This window comes from Acipenser ruthenus, chromosome 9, assembly GCF_902713425.1.
Source record: "Acipenser ruthenus chromosome 9, fAciRut3.2 maternal haplotype, whole genome shotgun sequence".
Lineage (NCBI taxonomy): Eukaryota > Metazoa > Chordata > Actinopteri > Acipenseriformes > Acipenseridae > Acipenser > Acipenser ruthenus.
Genome location: NC_081197.1, coordinates 33664418 through 33688593, shown reverse-complemented (window position 1 = coordinate 33688593; position 24176 = coordinate 33664418). Strand labels below are relative to the sequence as shown.

At 37.7% G+C, this 24176-nt stretch overlaps 1 protein-coding gene across 1 annotated transcript in view; it reads left to right on the top strand.

Moving 5' to 3' along the window:
- The window catches only part of LOC117405208 (collagen alpha-1(VIII) chain-like), a 41270-nt gene that overhangs the window by 3740 nt on the left and 13354 nt on the right, over positions 1 to 24176 (top strand). Inside the window, exon 2 of the mRNA XM_034008080.3 lies at positions 3721 to 3832. Coding sequence (XP_033863971.3) covers positions 3821 to 3832 — 12 coding nt within the window. The 5' untranslated portion in view covers positions 3721 to 3820. The remainder of the gene's footprint in view (positions 1 to 3720; positions 3833 to 24176) is intronic.

The window sequence follows — 24176 nt, the reverse complement described above, 5'->3', positions numbered from 1 at the left end:
GCTGTATATTATCCCAGGAGGTTGATCACATCAACCATCAAGTGTGGAAAATCTCATATTCGATTAATCAAATCTGCTGGGGTAATACTAAGTATAATAATATAAACACTGTTATTTAAAAAATAAAAAATGCATTTACTTAAAACAACTGTTTTTGTCAGGGTATTTTAGAGCTTAATTTCTTTTTTTTTTTAAATTTAGTAGTTGCCAATTCGTTTTTTTGTTATTTTCTCCACAATTTGGTAGTGTCTAATAATTTGTTTAGCTCAGCTCACCGCTACCACCCCTGCGCTGACTCGGGAGGGGCGAAGATGAACACACGCTGTCCTCTGAAGCGTGTGCCGTTAGCCGCTCGATTTTTTACACACTGCAGACTCACCATGCAGCAACCCAGAGCTACAGCGTCGGAGGACAACCCAGCCCTGGGCAGCTTACAGGCAATCCCGCAGGCGCCCGGTTAGCCCACAGGGCCGCTGGTGCGCAGTGAGCCGAGGACACCCTCGCCGACCTAACCCTCCCTCCCCCTGGGCGGCTCTCGGCCAATTGTGCACCACCCCCTGGCAAATGAATAGCCTGGACTCAAACCCGCGACATCCTGACTATAGGGCACATCCTGCACTCTACGCAAGTGCTTTTACTGGATGCGCCACTCGGGAGCCCCTAGAGCTTAATTTCAATATAAAATGTACAATTTTACTAAGGCAGACTCGTATGTTGTAAAGGTCTACTATTACTGCAATTCTAAATTATTCCATTTACAAATTCAAAGTTGCCTCAGTTGCTAAGGGAGCATAAAGTACAGTTGCACATAATGGCAGGTACATTTTAAAACTTCAGGTTAAAAAATGGCTTTTTTAATAGTTAGTAATCATGGTAAATAATATTGTAAGCAGCCACAGCAAAATAGAGTGATTAAGAACACAGCTGTAATATACTCCTCAGTGTGTAAGACATACAAATTCTGAAAAATTGTATATTTAAAGTATTGCTTTAACCTGCCTTAAGTGCAACATATGTCTCACTTACACCCATATATGTTTTGTAGAAAAAATATTGCCATGCCAAAGCATTATACCATCCATATTTTAGGTTAAATTATTATTCTCTCAATTTAGGAGCAACTTTCTTTGTTGACAAGATTTCATGATGACAGTTTTTAAAGCTATTATTATACTTATTTTAAGTATGTGATATATAAGCTTGATCCAGCATGTAGAGCTTGGGAAACATAAATAGAAAGAAAACATAACAAATCCATCAAGTTGACTACCTTGTGCTACAGTCTTCAGCTGTCTGATTGGCCCTAAAACAATAAAGCACTTGAACATGCTTATTACTGTCAGAAATGAGAACTGTTCTGTGGGAAAGTGGACCAGACACAACTATAAAGATCTGTGGACGTGTATCCCTCGTTTCTTTTGGCAGGACAGCATGCCGCACACTGCGTTTTAACTCTTTTCAAGTGGAAACAGTTGCATTTCTGTTTAGGAGAACATTCTTCTGTGGATCAGATTGTATCTCTGATTTTCTGGAGTTACTCTCCTTTTGTTATCTACGTGTTGTGTGCAATGTATTAACCATGGAATCATCTCAATTTGACATAAAATAACTAATGTTATAATTGTGTGCTAGAAATGTATTTTTGGCCACTACTGTAGGTCTGTTCTCTGTGCCAGGTATGTTCCAAGTTTAATAGGTAAAATCAATGAATTAATTACTTTAGTGATTGTATGGAAGATTTATTGGTCCAATTAATCAATTTAGAAAATTGCTGAAACAAAGAGCCTGGCTGGGTCCACTTTGTTCACCTCTTCTCTGTGCAATTCTGCTCATCCCTCTGAGCTTCCAGCTACATTAGTTAAGCCATGTCAGGCTGAAACACTGGAAAGTGGTGGAGTTTTTGTTTGTTTTGACACCCAGCATTCATGATGATGCAGGATTAGTGCAACACTGTAGAGTAGAGACTCTGCAATAGAGTAATTTACTGTACTGTTAAAAAAAGGTTAATCAGGCTAATTAAAGTGCATTATGCAAAATTATTTATGGTGTAGATAGTGTTAACTATGGTTACTATTTAGAACACATCATAACGCATAGGACTAGGGGGCATAGATGGAAGTTGAAGAGAAAAAGAAAACAGTCAAATTTTGAAACATTTTCTCTAGAATAAAAACATGCATATTTATAAATAGACTTAATATAAGGACACCTCACTGCACTATTTTAAATGTCTTTAGAACAGTTGGGTGAAATGTACAGTAGCATGCTCAGCCTATGGTACAATGATACTGCAATGCAATACTATTGTGTAATGGTGGTATGCCACAATATGAACCACCATGGGACCAATGTAGCTACCCTTATGTTCAGAACCATTGCAATACTATTGTAGTGTTACTGCGTTGTCACTGAAGATCATTTCGTAAGAACATTAGTCGTGACTTTGTCCTGTGCCATAGCAGTTGAGGTATAGTTTTGTCTTCCAAATGGCTATTTTCCCCTTTTCCCAAAGCATTCCCAATTGAAGATCTCCTAACTGGAAATCATATCAACATTATTACATGATCAGTTGACAAACATCTGCATGTTTACATCACAAAACCTCCGTCGATAAAGTCAAGGGGAAAATCCTGCACATTGTCTTGAAGCGGGTTATGTACAAAATAAAACGTGGTCCAGTAGTACATGCCCTATTTAACCAGTGCTATTTTTTTAGATTAGGATTTACAGCCCACCTGATGTTTTAACAGACTATAAGACACCTCATGCAATTTGAAGCTTTTACTGCATAGCATTTTATTTTTTAGTTCACACTCTAAAATTACTTTCCAGCTTTGCAGTCTAAACAGTGTTTTCTTCTTTACTGGCCAATCAGTGAATTTCTTCCCTGTGTACATTACTTAAAGCAATACCCATACACACTGCAATACTGCAATATTGCTTATCTTTGCATTGAACTGAAACACAAAATTACATGTTACAGCAAATATGTATTGATATACTGGTAAGCATTTACCTACTGCTTTAATGTTCAACATTTAAAAAAAAAAAAAAAAAAAAAAAAAAAATACATGTAACATGCCGGTAGGAGCAACTGTTCGCTCTGTAACTAATACTGACTCTTTACAAATACAGTAGTCAACGTGACAGCTGCTATAATGTTGTATCCCTAATAATAATAATAATAATACACATTTATAAAAAGATGTGAAATGCTGTTCTGTTTTATTTATTTGTATATATAATGTAAGCAACAAGGCACTTCAGGGTGTGGGATATACTGTAATATCCACACTCACCGGGCGGTTAAAGCCACTTGGCTATAGTGTATATCCCACACCCTGCTGTGCCTTGTTGCTTACATTATATATACAATTAAACTACATATATATATATATATATATATATATATATATACACACATATATATAGTTTAATTGTAAATGAAGTCTCTATACAGAACCGTATTGTGGGATTACTAGTACCATGTGCCACAGTCTGCAGGTCAGATTCTTGTTAGCATTCTCTACCTTCTGTCTAGACTGCTCTGGGGTAACTCTAGATCTTCCCTTTTTTGCATTGTACTGTATGTAGCTGAGGAGACAGATGGTATTGAAAGCACACTGTGCAGCAGTGCCATCCAGTCAAAAAAGATTTCCTTCTCTATCAAACAGAAATACGAGCCCTTGAAAACCCATTGTTGTCTATCTCTCACTGCAGGTTTCAGAGCTGGAAGCTTTCCCCAGTGCATTCCCAAAGTAAGTGCAGAGAGAGTTTCAATGAGAACACTTCGGGGTGCCTGACTTGAAATCCCGCAAAGATGCAAGACAAGGTAAGGCAGGTTTTTTTTTGCTTGCTTTTTTAATTTACAAGGCATCACATCCAAGGCATCTAGTTTTTTTTTTTCCCCCAGAATTAAATCGGTGGATAGCCAATAAACACCGGAAAACACCGGAAAGACTGTGGAAATGGTTAATCAATTGGCGTTGATACCCTTTTCACATTTTAAAAAATAAAACCTACTACAAAAGTAATAATAAATACATTTCCCTGTGCTGCTGGGCAATGTCCCGCCTTCCTGACAGCACACTTCTACATTTCTATTGGAGACTCCGCTTGCGAGATTTAAAACAAGATTACAATCAGGATGGAGGCTTGTTAGCGGGATTTCAAGCTGTATTACAGTTAAGATACGGAGGATTTAAAACAGAATTGTGGCGAAATGTACCAAAATGTCTACACACAAAAACCCCAGAAGAATGTGCCCGTTCATTGTGGAAGACAGCAAAGGAAAGAAGGTACAACTTAAGTGTGCAAGTACTGTTGAGTTACTACTATAAATATTTTGACACACAAAAATGCTCAAGCATTTTGGAAAGTAACCGAAAACACTAATTTCATACAGTATATCAAAAACGAAAGCCCCGAAAAAAAACGATTGACATAAATCTTGAAAATAGCTCAAAATAAGCACTGAAAAATACAATTAATAAAACCTGAAAAACAAAAGCCCTAATTATAATTCATGAGAGTTGGAGTTCAGAAATCTACTTGTTTAGTCTTGTTTAATATGGACTATTATTATTCATCAAGACCCCATGAATTAGGATATTTCTTCAGTGCACATGATACAACCAGACTGAAATGTCAACACTTGCTGATGGTTAAACATTGTGATGGGTGGCTGGAGAGAGAGTAATAACCACAGCTGTGTACTTTTTTATCTGGGGAGATTTTCAAAATATTTTAGTTCCTTTTTTTCTGAAATGAATAAATGCCTGCTTCAGTTACAAACATACAACCTTCATGGTATGGCTCTTAAAGAGTAAGTAGCGGGGTTCCAAAAAATATAGTGTACACATCCCCACGTGTTGCTACAACTGCTTAAATAATGTACCTGTAATTTTTCTTGTTAACATCCTGACAGCTTTTTACACTTATATCTTTAAAGTCTGTTTCAAAGCTGTTTTCAAAATGGCCGCTCTATAATGTAAGGATTATTGCTCACATTGTCAAACAGGTAACACAGCAACAACGATCCACAATGTGGTATGGAAAAGAAAAGCCAGAGTGCTTGTTATGTTTTTTTTGTTGTTTTTTAATCGCTATTCCTGCAGTGATTTAGAGGGCAGATCACAAACCCCAGTGGCCATTTTGAAAAGAGCTCTGAAATAATAAATAAGTGTTTTTCCTTTCAGATCTTACATCTATGCCATACCTACATGTTTACTTATATCTAGAGAAATGCTTACTGTATCTACTTGCCATAGAAGTATTATAGAGAGTATCAGGGGCCCGTTTCATAAAAACAATTTGCGACGACTCGCAATTGTAAGCACCTTGCAAATAAAAAATTGAATTTCATAAAACTTTCACCAGAAACCTGCAACAGCCAGACAGCAGCCACAAGTACCAATTTTCATTGCAGATCCTATTAGAACATACAAGGGCACTCATACTACTAGCCAAAACTACTAGTCAAATCCTCTTGATGCATATTCAGACTCCGAATGAATATCAAAGTACCGATTGTCAAGAAGGGAGATAACTAATCTTAGGGTAGCCAAACGTATTTTAGATTTAAACAGAAACAAATCTAAATGGATTGTTTATTAATCAATTTTAACCTTTTTTTGCTCTCAATACCAGCAACAGCTACTTAACCAATTATATTTAGAAAGGTGTTTCCTCCTCATTTTAGGTCTTTTTCATCTCCCTTCTTTTCCCTTCTTTTAATTTCGTTCTACTTGCTAGGTCTATCAGTTTTTTTTCTTATTTCAGGTACCGTTCTTTGCTCCACCAGTGATTATGTGCCACTTTTTTTTTCTTCTCTTCGTTAGTTAAATTTCCAGACAACTTCCAAGTAGAACAGATTTGTGTTGGCCAACCATTGTATCAATTTCTTCTTTGAAAAAAAAATAGTTTTCCTTTGCACCCCTGCCTTTGAGTAATTGGTCACTGGGCTTTAAAGTGGATTACCGAGCTACTGATTTTTTTTAGCGCAGATCGCAAAGCAGTGATCGCAAGCGACGGCACTTGCAAAGTGCTTTATGAAACGCATGCAGCAACAACCTCTATGTCCTCGCAACTTCAGCACAACCACAACGCAATCACAGGAATTTTATGAAACGGGCCCCAGGATTAGAAAATGCACGGAGGAGCTTGTCCTTCTCGTCTTCAGTATGTCTCACTTAAATTTTGACATGAACATAACACAGATAAGCTGCAGGTCTGTATTTTTTGTATACAACTGTAAGTCACCCTGGGTAATAATAGCTATAGTTTGGTATGTGCAGCCCTTGTGGGGTGTGTATGCTACTAACATTACTAACAATTCTATACAAGCCAAGGACAAAAATGTGCAGATTTTATTGGAGGCAAGGGAAAGAGAGAAATAGGTGAGACAGTTAGGAATTTGCATCTTTTTGGACTGGGAACTTTTTTTTGAACAGTTGGCCTATGACTCATACCTGGAGTGAACACTTTTCCACTTCCTAGGCCAGTTTGGCCAGTTTTTGCCGTCTGTGTGCTATCACAATCTCTTTAGCATGTTAAGATACCGTGGTGGAGGTATCTGTTTCCAAACATCAGTTTTAAAAAAAATAAAATAAAAAATAAATCGTTTGAATATCACAATAATGTATCCTGTGCTGCACTATCCCAAAAGATCCTAAGTCAGTAAGGAAGAATGACAGTTGCCACAAAGAAACTTACGGTTTACACATACTGCATGTCTTCTAACCATCCATAAGTTAAAAATCAGAGTTGTAAGGTAAAACTACGTCAAGTAGATAAACGTTTCGGTTAGTGCCTTCTTCACTACGCAGTACTGTGTCTACCTGAGCAACTCAATGCATATCTATCTATCTATCTATCTATATATATTACTAATTTAAACAGTGGTGGTATTTACATCTGCCTCAGTTTAGATCAACTGAAAGGTTGAAATTAAGGTGAGGTTATTATTATTTGTAGTGCACTTGTGTGAAGTACTATTTGCAGGTGTTTTAGATTACTAACAATTCCAATTGCAGTTGTAAAATGGCAGGGCTTGAGAAAGAAACAAATAAGATAAATGGATACCACTGTACAAAAAGGTCTTTCTCCCCTTGTACCGGTAGTTAGAAGTGTTCCCTTTACCTTACCTCACCTGTAGGGGTCAGGCGCATTACTTATCACAGAATGACCTGTAATGTTCTTCAATCTCAGCAGGTCATTTTTAACAGTTGAATGCCATAGTCTTGTCCTTCACAAAGGGACCCACATGATCCATCAATGAGATACATGTTGTGTTTGAAGTCTATTATGGAACCAAGAGTGAGAAAAGAGATTCTCAACCCACTGCCTAATTCACTGCGCTAAATGGGTTATATTATTGAATATTATATTCTGTAGAGGAAGTCTGAGAGAAAAAATGACACCAAAGTTTGGTGCTTCTTTCATTTGTTTGGTATGCAAGGTAATCAATCATGCAATCTTCAGGTGTGAAAAAGTTATTGCCCCCCTGTCACAAAGACGGCCGGAGTGGGTGGCATCAGACCAGATCCAGGAAATAAGCAACAGAGACTTGGGGTTTTGGTGGAGCTGAGCGCGTGATCGCGCTCAGCATTTAATAATTAACAGACAGAAAATAAAAAGGTTGTAAACATACAAAAACACAGGGCACGGCACTGGTAGCCAAAATAAAGAGACAAACAAAATGGACAGACACTAACAAACAGGGATGAACAAACACAGTGAGAAACACTTATTATTATTCTTGTTATTGCCACATTGCCACATTGCCACACCCCCCTAGTTAACTCAACCCAATTAAAAGGATAATTAGGGTCAGCTGTTTGAATACTTTGGTTAACAACCAGGCCTGATTTGGGCCAGCCCTGCGTGGAAGTTGTCAGCACACAGGTTGTAGAGGCACATCATGCCACGAACAAAAGAAATTCCTGAAGACCTCCGGAAAAAAGTTGTTGATGCCTATCAGTCTGGAAAGGGTTACAAAGCCATTTCTAAGGCTCTGGGGCTCCACCGAACCACAGTCAGAGCCATATTGTCCAAATGGAGAAAGTTTGGGACAGTAGTGAATCTTCCAAGGAGTGGCCGTCCTGCCAAAATCCCTCCAAGAGCAAGGTGTAAAATCGTCCAGGAAGTCACAAAGAACCCTAGAACAACATCCAGGGATCTGCAGGCCTCTCTCGCCTCGGCTAAGGTCAGTGTTCATGACTCCACCATCAGAAAGACACTGGGCAAAAATGGGATTCATGGCAGAGTAGCAAGGTGGAAACCATTGCTCACTAAGAACATGAATGCTCGTCTCAAGTTTGCCAAAAAGCACCTGGATGATCCTCAAGAGTTCTGGAACAATGTTCTATGGACAGATGAGTCAAAAGTGGAACTTTCTGGCCGACATGAGCCCCGTTATGTCTGGTGAAAACCAAACACTGCATTCCATAGTAAGAACCTCATACCAACGGTCAAGCATGTTGGTGGTAGTGTCATGGTTTGGGGATGCTTTGATGCATCAGGACCTGGATGCCTTCCCATCATTGAAGGAACCATGAATTCTGCTCTGTATCAGAGAATTCTACAGGAGAATGTCAGGCTATTTGTCCGTGAGCTGAAGCTGAAGCACAGCTGGGTCATGCAGCAAGATAATGATCCGAAACATACAAGCAAGTCTACATCAGAGTGGTTGAAGAACAAGAAATATAAAGTTTTGGAATGGCCTAGTCAAAGTCCAGACCTAAACCCCATTGGTCCCATTGTGGCAGGATCTGAAACGAGCAGTTCATGCTCGAAAACCCACAAATGTCACTCAGTTGAAGCAGTTCTGCATGGAGGAGTGGGCCAAAATTCCTCCACGGTGCTGTGAGAGACTAATCAATAACAACAGGAAGCGTTTGGTTGCAGTTATTGCTGCTAAAGGTGGCGTAACCAGTTATTGAGTCTAAGGGGGCGATTACTTTTTCACACGGGGGCATTGGGTGTTGCATAACTTTCTTTAATAAATAAATGAAATATGTATCACATTTTTGTGTTATTTGTTCACTTTTATCTAATATTAGGTTTTGGTTGAAGATCTGATAACATTCAGTGTTACAAATATGCAAAAATGCAGAAAATCAGACAGGGGGCAAATACTTTTTCACGGCACTGTATATATATATATATATATATATATATATATAAACAGGTAACTTGCTTTCTTTTAGACAAGGGCCATTCTAATGGGACAATTAGCTTGGTTTATAATAACATTATATTGTACAAAAAAGTCAAAAAAGGATACAGGCCTACCTCAACACACAACATGGCCAACCATTTATCTCCAACACTGGAGTCTTGAGGATCTCAGTCATGACTCATGGGAGAGGTCACTTCTTGGTAATGATGGTGGCCGATAATTCATCTTAGTGTGCGACGAAACAAAAAAACTGCTTTGTCTGAAGGAAGTCATGCACTGCTTGAACTTACCGTGGAGAAGAGCAGGCAGGAGCCATGGAAAAAAGTTACACTCCAACTCCGTCTCAACCGCTTTAGCTGACAGAAGCAACGTCTGTTTTGCACAGGAAAAGGCATTTAAAATATTTACTGAAAAAAGTGGGAATGACACCAAGCCAAAGTATGGTTTATATAGTGAATGAGAGTCAAGTGGCAAATTAATGTTGGACAGCACATGGGTTGTCTTCCTTCTTCATTGTATGCAGTTTGAGTACTGGTATAATGCAACAGTACCTTATATCTAAGCTTGCTACTATTCTATTTTTTTTTTTTTTTGTTGCCAAATTGCCGATTAATATCGACGTTTATTTTACAAAGAATTAACTGGGTTCTTTTCTATCTATTTTTCAATTCAAGCAGAGAATGGGTGAAATCGACCTTTATGCTTAAAAAAACCCCAGATTTTTATGCCATTAAAAAACGTCTAATTTAGCAAAACCCCTTTATCATATTCAACATGCAACAAAACTAACTTGCACTTATTATTTGCAGTCTGAGCTCCCCATCTCCTGCTTTAGCACAGTCGGACTCGGTCACTGGGAGGCAAGGCAGTTTATCGTATATAAATTTATTTCAGTCGAACTCATATTTTTGGGGGAATTTGACGTTTAACAAGCTTTATAGATTAATTAGGGTTACCATATGGCTCCAGATTAACCGGACGCTTTGAGACAGACCGGGATTTCAAAATTCCCCCTATATTGAAAGTAATTCACATATAAATGAGCTCCACTTTTGCTGAGATTAATCCTGCTGTGGTGGAATTGCTTGGGCGCAGCAAACAATTCACACTGATCAGCTGCTTCTGATCAGATCTTAATGAACGAATAGCTAATTTATCGATAGAGCAACGAGATGATGATGCGATTGTATTTGCAGAATAATATGGGCGATTGAATTTTAACAAACAGAAAAAAATAGCGACTGGCTGCAATTCATTCTTAGTATAATACAATTATTTGACACGCATGCAGGTATTTAAGCACCATTATTAATTGTAGCTAAGGATGGTTCATTTACACCTTCATTTATTTCAATTTAGGGGCAAGTTTGCAATCCCGTTCTGTCTCACAGCGTCCGGTTAATCTGGAGCCACATGGTAACCCTAGATCAGGGGTGTGCAATTCCGGTCCTGGAGGGCCGGTGTCCCTCCTGGCTTTTGTTCCAACTGTGTTCTAAATTACTTAATTAGACCAATAATTGGTAATAATTGGTCCAATTAAGTAATTTAGGGCAAGGTTCGAACAAAAGCCAGGAGGGACACCGGACCTCCAGGACCGTAATTGTGCACCCCTGCCCTAGATTAATATGGAAAAGTAGCAAACCTACTTATACCGTAAATGTTGTGACATAATCATTTAATAACAGTAACAGGTGGGTTATTATTCAAACTACCTTACACGCACTCCTCATCTTGCAACAGCGCCATCTAGCTCCCTCAGTGGCGTAGCCAGGAATGATTTTCTGACAGGGCCCAAAGATAACATGGATGGGCACAAGGTATACTGACCCTAATCTCAGTTACTAACATAATGCCCGATTACACCTGACAGTATTAAGCGCTTCCAGAAGAAAACACTGAAACAACACCTTTACGTGCCGATTTCTAATTAAACAGACTGCAACAGTACTGATTTTAAAATAATATTATCCATAACTTCAAGCACTGGCTCACTAACAGTTTTTAATGCTAAAAAACATAAATGCTAAAATAAGCAACCTAGTGGACAGGAGATAAGTATTCTATGACACCATTAAGCACTTCTATGCAGTTTAAATTTGACAAGTCACAAGCCTACCAGAAAACACGAGAAACAAAAACACCTCAACACATATGTTTGTCACAAGAAGCATCATACTGATTAACCTACTAAGATTCATTTCACCCATAACTTCAAATACTATAATATAATTTATGTTTAGTAAAATGCGAAAACAACTAGGCTAGGCAAGAACTGAAACATTTCAAGATTTTTTTTTTATATTTTATACCATGTAACAGTTAAGAGGATGAAAGACAAAATATTTTTTCAAGTGTTGTTCTATGACATCAATAAGTACTTTAATAATCTGTATTAATAAACAAGCAAATACCTTTTGATGTTTTCTTCTCTCCGCTCCACTCCCCTACATGACAAGGTGTTGTGGCTTGCTGTTGAATATATCAATAATACTGTCGTAGTCCCGTGAATCACACAGTTCCCTTTCGAATTACAACAGTGACAGATTATTGAGGCGACTTGTGAGCATTGATGCTCTTGTTGCTGTCTTGATCCGATTCATAGTAGAGAAGAGCCTTTCCACACTGCAGGTTGTCATGGGTAGAGTGATCAGTGCTCTTAAAAGGGCGTTAACATTCGGGAAAATATCCAAATTGCAATTGTCAAATACTTTGATGAGTGATGGATAACTTTTACCTTCGACTACTTTGCACTTCAGCTGCTAAACAAATACTGCAAATTCGGCATCCTCTACATTGATGCCTTACAGACTACATGTAGGCTGCAAATGTTCCCTTCGGCAGAAGGTCTCTGAGGTTGGCAAACAGGCAACAGAGGCTTTCATCATACCATAGGCATCTTCCTGAAAACGATTCAGAAATCTGTCTGTCAATTCAGAAATCTGTCTATCTAAAATCTCATTCCACAAATGTCTCAAGTCGGCATTGCAATGTGCGCTGGATTATTTACCCACTGTTGATGTAATTGGTGAATCACTCAGTTTATTAGGTAACTTTCTCTTTCAAGAGGAAGATACATCCCAGTTTTCAATTTCATGCTTTTGCATGAGTTCTTGAGAGTCATTCATTGTATTGTCCCTTAATTGTGCAAAACTTTGTTTAAGACATTCTATCAGATCAATACAGTCAGTGATTGATAACATGGCGCTCTGCAAACCTTTCATAGCAAAATCACTGATTTCAAATAATTTTCCAAATGTAACTGCTAGAAACAAGAATGTTTTGGTCTGGATTTGCTGTAAAAGAGACTGGGCGTTTAGTCTTGTCTGTCCACTGGATTCTTTAAATTCAGCAAACACTTCCATTATAACATCAAGAGGTATCGGTACTTTTCTCACAGACCCAGATTGTGAGCTCCATCTAGTGTCACTTGACTGTTCAAGTTCGAGGCATTATCGATCAGGATGCAACTGTTTCTGGATTTCCAGAAACCGAGAATGCCTGTAGGTCCCTGTCATGAAATTGTGTAAAGAGTTTAGGATCTCAAAAGATTACATTTTTTTCGAAACAGCGTAGCATCATTGCCCCAGCAGAATTTGGCTGGTGTAAATTCTTCAGAACGGTGGTTTCCAAGTACTGTACCAGGGGTATTCAGGTTTCTGTGGAATCACATCAAAGAGGACTGTATTCAAGGTGGAGTAAGGCAGAGTAAAAGGGAAATAATACTGACACGGATGATTTTCATTTGGGCCACAGTTTCATTCTGCTTGGATCTACCTCAATGAAACTCTTTGATACCCAGAAGTCAACTAAAACAGACAGTAATAAACCTGTTAGCTGGCCCACTTAATAAAAGTATGTCCCATAATTCCAATGTAACATGCTTTGGTTCATCTATTTTTACACACTGTATTAGCACAAAGTACTGCAGTGATTTCTAAACATAAAATCCCCCCGACACTGAAGCTGTCTTTGTGGAACATTCCCTGTCATGCTAATTATTCCCAAAGCTTACCTAGTCCCTATCCTTATCAGCTTATATTGTGTCACACATTTGGGTCACACATTTTCAAAAACAGCATCTGTGTAGTGTATATAGGCCACTCAACTTAGTAAAACTGAAATTGAAGACAAAATAAGTTAGAAATGGATGGCTTGAAGTTCCTGTTAGTCACATAATCTTGTGCTGCTCAAAATGATTATTTGGGTTGCGCTCTCCACTGAGGTGCTGACACTCAGATGGAAGCCATTGTTGTTGATTGGGCTAATTTACCATTCAAAATTAAACAAGTAACAAACAGCTGCTTGGATTTGTGGTAATTGCTGCTTTTCTTAGACACAGCAATCATCACAACTCCTAGCAGCTGTTTTCTTCAGCTGTTTCCCTTGGAATGGTAAATTAGCCCAATGAACACCAACGACCCTCACCTGTGGTAAGCTTATCCAAATAATCGAATAATCAGCCTGTGCAGCTCCAACAGACTCTCCAGTTGAGAATATGTCACAATTTACATAATCAACTTTTGGCTAATTTCAGATGCCCGTAATTATGTCATGCTTTAATGCCTGTAAGTAGTATAAATGAAGTGTATAATTTCACCCCACGATACCACAGTACATGCCACATACCTTAACACAGACTGTACAGTAAGGTTCATACTAGGCTGTTTCATCAACATGCTCACTAGTGAACTGAATGAGATTCAGAGGGCCTTTTGTACATCAGTACTGCTGTGGTCTGGAGCTGTATCTAAGGGAAAGAATTGCAGGGAAGTTCCCTAATTGAAACAAGACCGAAGCTGGCAAGACATAGTCCATCCTCCTATGCAAGTACATACTCAGACAAAGAACAAAGAACTCCAGACTTCTTGTGCTGACATAACCCAATGGAAAAATGTGTATGATCTATGTTGAGGCTAATACAAGTGAGTCACTTGAGGTATTATTATCTACATCCGTTCACAGGGTGAGCCAGCCTTGTAGCAGCTCATTTAGATCCCATTGTGTATGGGAACCATCCAGACTCAGGACATATTTGTAAAATGAGTTTTCATCAATACACAAAAAAAATTGTCATGAGACAATCCAGTGGCCTGTAAAAAGTCGGTTTAAAAGTTTAAACAACACCAGCACACAATACTTCAAAGGATAAATAATAGGATCAATGCAATAAAAACTGTAAAGATAAAGACAGATACACATGGATGGACAGAACCAAAGATAGATGCTTTTCTACTGACATGCCTTTGATTTCCTTATTCACAGCACATTGCGTTGCTTATGCTTTCTTCTTCAGCCAGGAGGTAATGCATACAGCCGTATACAGTGTTTCACTACAGAAATGGCATGCAATAGGAACACTGGGACCATCGCTTTTCCCTGGGCTATACATTGAATGAAATGAGAGCTGCAACATGCAACACCCTTCATTTAAGTTAAACTCAAAACCAATACATTTTATTTTATGGCTGAGCCACAGCTCTGTATGGGGTGTCAGATATATATATATATATATATATATATATATATATATATATATATATATATATATATATATATATATATATATATATATACACTACTGGTCAAAAGTTTTAGAACACCCCCATTTTTCCTAGTTTTTATTGAAATTTAAGCAGTTCAAGTACAGTGAATAACCTGAAATGGTACAAAGGTAAGCAGTAAACTGCCAGAGGTTAAAAAAAAAAGTTTAGGTTACCAAAAACTGAAAAATAATGTACATTTCAGAGTTATACAAAAAGGCCTTTTTCAGGGAACAAGTAATGGGTTAACAACTTACAGCTGTTCTGCAGCAATGGAAGTAAATTAAGCCTTGAAAGTTGATGCTAACAATTCCTACAGGTGTCCCAACTTTTGTTGATTACTTACAAACCCTCTGTCTGTATAAAAGCAGTGTTGGAACAGACTGTGTTACTACACCATCTTAAGCATTATTTGGACAGTATTGTACTGCAGGAAGTAGTATATTGCTCTCATAGTGGCGAGAAAAAGGCAATTAACAAAGGAAGACAGACAGACCATTATAACCCTTAAAAGTGTAGGTCTTTCCTTTAGAGAAATTGCAAAGAAAGCCAAGGTGTCAGTGAGTACAGTTTCCTACACCATCAAAAGGCACTTGGAAACTGGAGGAAACTCTGACAGGAAGAGGTCTGGCAGACCCAAAGCCACAACAGAATCAGAAGACAAGTTTCTGAGAGTCAACAGCTTGCGTGATAGGCGGCTCACAGGACAACAGCTTCAAGCACAGCTTAACACTGGTCGAAGTAAGCAAGTCTCAGTTTCAACTGTGAAGAGAAGACTTCGAGCTGCAGGTAAGAAAGCCATTGCTAAGATGGCAAAATAAGAAAAAGAGGCTTGCCTGGGCCATGAAGCACCGCCAGTGGACTACTGAAGACTGGAAGAAGGTCTTATGGACCAATGAATCAAAATTTGAAATCTTCGGTTCATCACGCAGGGTTTTTTCAAAACTTTTAAATATGTTTTTGTTAACATGTATGTATTGAGCTAAATCTAGAAAAAAATATTTAAATCTGGAAAAAACATATGTGTATTTTTTTTCTACCCTTGGAGCCCCATTGATCTGATTATGGACAAAAAAAGCTTCTATTGACTTGACTCGGAGCATATTATCATCAAACCGGATATTGTTTTTAAATAATTTAAAATATCTATTTCACTTTGACTGATTAAAAAAAAAAAAGAAAATGCAATGAAATTTAAAAAATCTCATATACTTTAAAACTGAATATTAAAAATACATATTTTGTGCAGCCCACTGTGGATCTTTTATTATATGATTTTTTTGTTCTTGTTGTTGTTAATATTAATTCTAATACAGCCAAAAAGACAACATGTTTTCTCAAATGCAAACACTAATGCTGGAAACTTTTTAAACAACTCCATCATTTATTGATATAAACAATATAAAGGCTCCAGCAAATATTCAGCAAACTAACATTTATTCAAGACGGAACAGAGCTTGTCCTGTATTTCTTTCAATGTGTTTATACATTTCACTCACCCCTAATGTAAATTGTACTGCAATGCCAAACTAGGAAACTCCTGGGGGGTCATGTAATATTAAAAGCTACAAATTGTAACTTTAATTAGATCAATTTCATATTCTCGACTAGAGTATTGAATACACAAAACTAGAGTATCTACTGTTAAATCCCAATATGACACATGAACTGGGTCTTACACCACCAGAGGGTGGAAAAGCACAGACACAAGCTACAGTAATGAGTGTAGTTCAGACTGAACTGCAGGGAAGAAAGCCAGCGCCATCAATTAGCAAACTCTTGTTTTGCATTCGCCTGTAGAAATCCCATTTATAACTAGCAGGATGTTAATAATACTTTAAAGAAGCAGTTTATTCCAATTTTTTTTTTTTTTTTTTTACATTAGCCCCTCCGTCTAGTGCGTGACTCGGTATGGCAGCGGTGCAGTCATAATATCATAACAGATCATAAAAGTTTTTTGTTTTTTACAGTAATGTAGACCATTGAGTTCTGTTTGCATACCACCATGAAAAGAAGTGTGATTAAGTTACCTTATCTCATCCTCAGTGGGCCAGCTTACTTCACTCAGAGTTTAATTTCTCTTGATATGTTCAATTTGGCTTGACCTCCTAGGGGCACTTTTGGCTTCTGCATGCTTGCAGTCCTCCTGCAGTAATAATAAATTGCTCTACAGAGAGCATTCCAATTCTGCACTGCTTCACTTCAGCCTCTGACTCTATCCCTGAGATAGTTTCAGGGGATACTTCACAGGATTCCTATACATTTGCACAGGAGACAAGTAGCACAAGATTACAACAACTCGCTTCAAATTGTATTGTTTTGCCTTGTTAAGATGTTTGCACTCATTCTTAGCACTCGTTCCATTGCAATTACCCAAATATATTTTTTAAATTGATGTGTGTTTAGATGCATTGACTATGAGTCCAAGCGCTGCTCTTCAGTTCTAGTAGCCTTCCATTTACATACTTGAATGTAGGTTAGATTTCAGTGTCTTGAAATGAATACGCGCCAGCAATTGCCAGCAAAACTAAAGAAAACCCCAGAGATGGTGATGCCATCGTAGGTTACATACATGTGTGGCAGGTGAAAGCAGCATAAACTTCTGATTGCAATTAGAACCACTAAAGGTGTACATATTCTAAAAAAGCAAGGGACATTTACAGTTCAAATCTTTGAACTGAATTGTGATGCTGTATAACACTATTTCATTTAAACATACTTAGTTTAGTTGTGGCAAGTTTGGCTTAATGTTTAAAAAAACTATTCATTTAGAAGGTGTCAGTTTTTTGTGTGTGTTTTTTTTTTAAAGAGGCTAGAAGCAAAACAGGATATCAGTGACTTACTGTGTGTGATTAAAGAGCTGCTATAACATTCTTTAAATTAAAATTAAAAGTGGCGGTGCTGTTTCCAAAGACATCCAAGCACCTTTAAGAGCTCTGTTTCAAACACTAGATTTTGTGACAGGTTTGGATCACAGCCTAAGATCCTAGAAAAAAGGGGATATTGTCTAGAATATCACATTCTGTTTGCCTCAACAGGTCATTATAACAATTAGCATGTAATCTAGCCTAGGGAAGTCGCTGTCTTTTTTAACTCTTGTGTTGAGATGTTAAAAAGCGAGTCAATGATAAAATAAAACAGTTCAGAGCTAAGCAGTGAACAGTACTGTACCTGTTAATAGCATAAATAATTCTCAGTGAAACTCATTGGAAAATGTCTAAAGAAACCTTACTCAGTGAGTCCATTGTAGAATGTCATCCACAGATATTAGAAATAAAAGAGATGTGGCGAATTCAGCCACAGCCACTCATAACGGCGGTTGTGGTCAACTATGTACTGAACTGTTGTTGCTATTTGAAACCACTTACCGCAAGTTGTGGTCTTCAGAAAAGAGTGTCTTTCTTGAGTCGTTACTCTTGCACAACATTGAGAAAGACTTCTTATTGACTAATTTCATAAAAAACATTTAAAGTAAAAAAAAACTGTATTTAGTACTAATGCTAGTTAGTATTAGTTATTATTATTATTATAACATCAAACCTGTTCCCTGCGACAGCAGGGGTTTTTTTTATCTTGCGTTGTATATTTCCCCATGTCACACTTGCAAACCTCCAGATAACATCGTATGAAATCAATCTGTAGAGTGTGTCTTGGAGGAGCACATGCTAGCCCTATTTCCTAGATATAGAAACTTTTGGAAGCGTGCATGATAGTGATATATCCCTCTGTATCTCCACTGACTTCAGACTACAGAGAGGAGCCAACATGCCTATGAGGTTTAATTCTGTAAAATAAATCACTGAGCTTTTTTTCTGTACTTTGTGAGATATTTCCATATAAAAAAAGGTAGAGATTGCGTTCCTAGAACACATGCACAGCTAAGGTGCATGATGTCAACCCACGGTTCGGGTTTGGTGACGGACCAAATTGGCCCAAGTTTTCTCCAGACTAACTCACTTCAATGACCTAATGCACCTGAGGAAATTGTCGGCAGATGTGTGATATTGTCAACAACATGGCTGTCTGGAGCCCAAATGTATGGTAGATTATAACTTTCTCAGAAAATGCAATTATGTGTTCAGAAAATAAACTCCGTGGAACTTGCTACAACACTGATGGATTATCATGAACCGGGTCACAGGATTTATCCACTAGAGTTCAGAGGTAGTTTAAATCCTGGACTATCATCTGGTCTGTCTTCAACCCAATAACAGTCATCCAAGAATGGCAATATTCCCAGTAAATTACCTTTCTATAACAAAATGCACTTCATTTAGTGGAGGAGCACAGTGTTATTATTATTGTAGTGATTAAGTTTATGATGTATGCTGTTGACGAGACTAGAGTTTGCTCAATCCGTCATGCAAAAGTCATGGACTGGCTCAAAGTGGTCTTAAATCTTAATGTTGGCTGTCGGGGGAAGAGCTTAGACATGATGATATGCATTTTTTTATTTTTATTAAAATGATGTTTCTCTGTAAGGTAATGGATGTAGCAAGACACGTGTGTTGTACCTGTTGCGAAGATGTGCGTCTGGAGCTTTCTGTTGCTAGGGAAATCCCTCCTACGGTGGGGAATGTGGAAGAGAACAGCTTCATCCTTTACTCTGCTCTGTCTCTCATCCACATCTGCTTTCTGAACTCAGGACAGGCGTTCTGATGAGCTGCTGAGTATGCAGACCTTTCTTCATTTCTTGTGTTGCCCCAATGCCTAGCCTGACAGTGGAGGGAATGGAAGTTGAGTTCACTTTTGATTGAAGCTTGTGAATTAGAATTAATTTTCATGTGTATAAAATAAAATTGATCAACTTTTAATGTAGAAGAGTGTATCAAGGTAAATAATGTATGCTGCTGTCTGGATGGTTAGGTACCCATAATTTCAATATTATCAAAACTGTCAATGTCCCTAAATCTGAAATAAACACATTTAGGGGTGTTTTCTCCTTATAGATTGATATCCCGGGGCTTTAAAATCCATTTTGCTTCTTATTAAAGGACATTTTGGCGCAAACAACTGCCTGAAATGAAGGTTTCCATTAAATCAGAACATCATGTTTTAGACCAGCAAAATAAATAAATAAAAACAATCTTTCTTATTTTTGTGGTCAACAGTTATTTGTACAGTTGTTTGGTCTCCTGCCACAAAAAACTAGGCTGTGTCTATGGCTAGCATGTTTTTTCTTACATAACATTTTCCCAGTAGTGCTCCAGTTCTTGTGTTAGTCTATGCAAACATCTTGTTTTGTCTACATTCTATATCAAATGAGCTGTGAAGAGGAAGCTCGCTAATTCAGTTTCTGACAGGCTGCAAATACTACGGTTGTCAGGTCGCTTGCTGGAACAAGTGTCCTGGGATTCTCAAAGGAAAAAGTCTCTCCAAGGCAATTTCCTTTTAATGATCAGAAATGAAACTCTATGTCATTATGTGTGCAAAATAAACACAGCCTTGCTGTTAAACTATGTTATTGAGTTTACTGAGACACTGGCAGGATTTTGTGCAACTTATGAGGTGAATTCCAGGAATGGCATCTTGTATATAATGATTTCCATTACACGAGAGTAGATGTTAAAACTTCATGCTGATTTGAACTCGGCTCTCGCCAAGATAAGCACCAACTAAGACGTAGCTTTACAGTAAACTAATGTGATCCATATGCGTCTCCATCCATTTACGTTTCCTTCCATATGATGATGTAGATATCCTTCTGTCTGGTGTTAATGGCTGAAGTGTAATGCTGGCTCCAGGGATCAGCTTATTTTGCCTCCCTGGCGCATCAGCACACACAATATATATATGTATATACACGTCTTTGTATTCTCAGGGAGTTAAAGACAGGAGATGACGCTTGGTTTCCAATTTGGCTTTATAAGACCCTTCAATTCTTGCCTCCTAATTCCAATGATTTGGGCTTCATAAAACACATTGATATTTAGAGCTAAGCAACCCAAATGGAAGGTAGAACAATGCCATTGAGAAGGGCTAGAGGGACTTGTTCTTATCCTCTGAGGTTTATATTGCTGAGTTTCATAAAAACAAACTTCTAGTATCATATCATATGTAACACAACCATACCTTTCAACAACAATAAAACTATCTGAATAAGGGTATTAAAAGCATTATTATCCTCAGTATGCATATCCCTGATTTACCGGCGATGGGGATATAGTGGGGACGGGTTTAAGTACAGCATACCAACATTTCTGTAGTGTCCCCTTTCATACTCAGCATTGTAAAATCCACAGCTTGCCCGGTAATATTATTTTGTTTCTGATTAACAGTTTGCTCCTCCTTTCATTGATTTCTGATGTCCATATATTAATTTTTGTTTGCTACCTGGAGGTTGCATGCTCCTTGCTTTGGTGTTATGCCTTTCTGTGATCTTGCTATTTCCAGATGGCTTTCTTTGGATCGTGCTGGATGCTTCCCTTTCGTTTTGTTTCTGTTTTGCTCTGAAAAGGGGGATCCAGTAGGTTCTTCCTTTGGGGTTCCTGATGGTATATTTGTGTATTTCATGGTGGAGAGCCACTGTGTTTGTGTTCTAACGGATAAGGAATTAACTGAATAGGGAGTAAAACTGATGGAATGAGGAAAGGGGATGAAATTTAGCTTACAGTTGGTGAGCAAAGTCACAGTTTGCAGAGAAAGGCCAGACGGAATTCTTAAATTCCTAAGACCTCAGGGGTATAAAAAATGTTTCTTAAAGATTTTTTTTTTTTTTTTTTAAATGGTATTAACAGTCTTCTGAAACAAAACCTGGAAATGTTTTCTTCTTTTCTTTTTTTTTTTTTTACAAGCCATCAAAGTAAATTGATGAGATCCACTTTATGGATGAGACAATGTCTTCCAAGTGCATATGCCAGAAAAAACAAACAAACAAAAAAAACACCCAGTTCTAGGGCGTACAGATGACATTGGAGTGTTATAACTGACACAAATATGGCAAAAGTCAAAGTGTATTAGTTGAGGTCCTTTATAATCTTGACATGTCTCTTGACTATATAAATAATCGGACGATCTTAACTTACACACTGAACACACTGAAAGACTTTAGCATAATTAGATTAGAATAAAATATGGAAATGTAAAACACAAAATACATTAACTCTTAGTAATGTTTTTTTCTCTGCTAAAATGCAGAAATGAAAACTGAACTATACAGCAGCTCTGTTCATTTTATTTATTTTTTTCCAAATATAATACAGGTCTTTCTATGCAGTAGAGTCTACAATTAGGAACCTACCTGCTATAAAAAGCCCAATATGACAAAATGATGTCCAGAATTCTATCAGCACGCCTGCATATTAAGGCTCATCGTTCAATACAATTTGAAAGAAATTCATTCAGACACTAATTGTGGAATTGAACCAGCTGAACTGGATTGGAGGTCAAAGTCAAGGTCTCTCAACAAATCCCCATTGGTGGTTGTTAAACCTTCCCATTTTTAATTTAATACAAGAATACTCACAAGAGATATATCAACAACCCAATCTGTCAAATATCAATTAGATACATTGCTCTTTGGTTTGCCCAGTAGAGATGTTTCCTTTCTCAAAATACATATTGTACTGGTGCTGCAGATGGGCTAATCAATTTTATATATTGTTTATATACTATATTGTTTTTACCTTATTCTTAGTCTCAATCAACCAGGCAATTTATCATTTACATACCAATTTTAATGAAAGGGTCCATGATCTATTAAACTTAAATATTATATTTATGTTATTTCAAAAGTACCATTTTATTTTTTATTTGTTTACTATCCCCTGCCCGTCTGGCTCTATTCACAAAACGTTAAGGTCTGTTTTTAAAGGACTATTTTTTTGTAGCGTTCATAACCATTCGCTTAGATCAGGGGTGCCCAATCCTGGTCCTGGAGGGCCGGTGACCTCCTGACTTTTGTTCCAACTGTCCCCTAAATTACTTAATTGGAACAATCAAGCACTTATTAGAAGCTTAATTGGTCCAATTAAGCAATTTAGTGTACAGTTGGAACAAAAACCAGGAGGGCATCGGCCCTCCAGGACCAGGATTGGGCACCCCTGGCTTAGATGAAACACTGCTTTAAAAACGTATGATAAACTAGTAAACCCTCCCTAAATCGGTTCATGGACTACAAACTTGATGTAAATAATCAAAATGGACTTAACTGAATATGTTGACAGGGTCCCCTGTTTCACTATGATTCATTTACTGGTTTATTTTGTTACAGTTTGGCAGAGATAGGACCAGACTTCCCTATCCCTGAATGTGAATTGGTCCCTGGCTCCCTCGATTCCAGACATGTGAGAATGTGGCTGGAATCAAGGAAACTGGCACCTTGATTGGCTGACCAATTAATTAATAAATTATTCAATTTGGTAATTTTACAGCTGTATATAAAAGGCCATTTAAAAGTGGTAGGATGTAGTGTTTAGTTGAAGGCATATAATAGTACCAGGGAAAACGATATCTTCCCTTAAAATCCTGAAGATTGCCACTGTTATTTTGTTTAATTTGTTTATTTTTGCTAATAAATTGCACAAAAGTGCTTGAATATATTTGTGCATTGTGTGATTTTACCATTACCACTCGGTCTACCCTGTCATAGACCCATTGTGTTTTTACTGTGTTGTAATTATTATAATATTGACTATTTATTGTCATGTTATACTTGGCTGGTTGGTGTGGTATGATGCTGCTGCTGCTTTCTTCCAAGACCCCCAGGATGGATATTTCAGTACTTGGGTATATTATAACTTTTTCTGTATCTTTACTATGAGACCAGCCATACATGTGCACTCATATTGGGAGGATGACAACAATAATTATTAACTGAAGCTGTACACATGCAAAAACATATTGACACACATTTAAATTCATCTACAGTAAAGTATAAAATATAATTTACAGCCAGGCGAAAGGAAGCAGTAATACTGTAGCGATCAAACTTAACCCCAGGCTTTCCATTTCTGAGGCATTTCTAGGGGAGGCTGGGTGGTGGAATTCCATCAGCAAAATGCCTCAAAAGGAGTTCATTACAAAGCCAGGCTAGTTATTGTATTTAAATATTTAAATAGTGACTCTTCAGCTATATTTTCAAGCCTCAGTGTGAGGTTGAGTGTGAAGTTGTAATGCAGTTTCATCTCCACTAGAGGGTGAGCCCTTCAAATATATCCGTTCAAGTTTTTTTCTAGAGATCCCAGTAATAATGACTGCAGCACAATAAACATCCCATAGGCACAGCACAATAACTAACATATCATAGGCACAGCACAATAACTAACATATCACAGGAACACCACAATAACTAACATGCCATAGGCACAGCACAATAACTAACATCATAGGCACAGCACAATAACTAACATATCATAGGCACAGCACAATAACTAACATACCATAGGCACAGCACAATAACTAACATCCCATAGGCACAGCACAATAACTAACATATCATAGGCACAGCACAATAA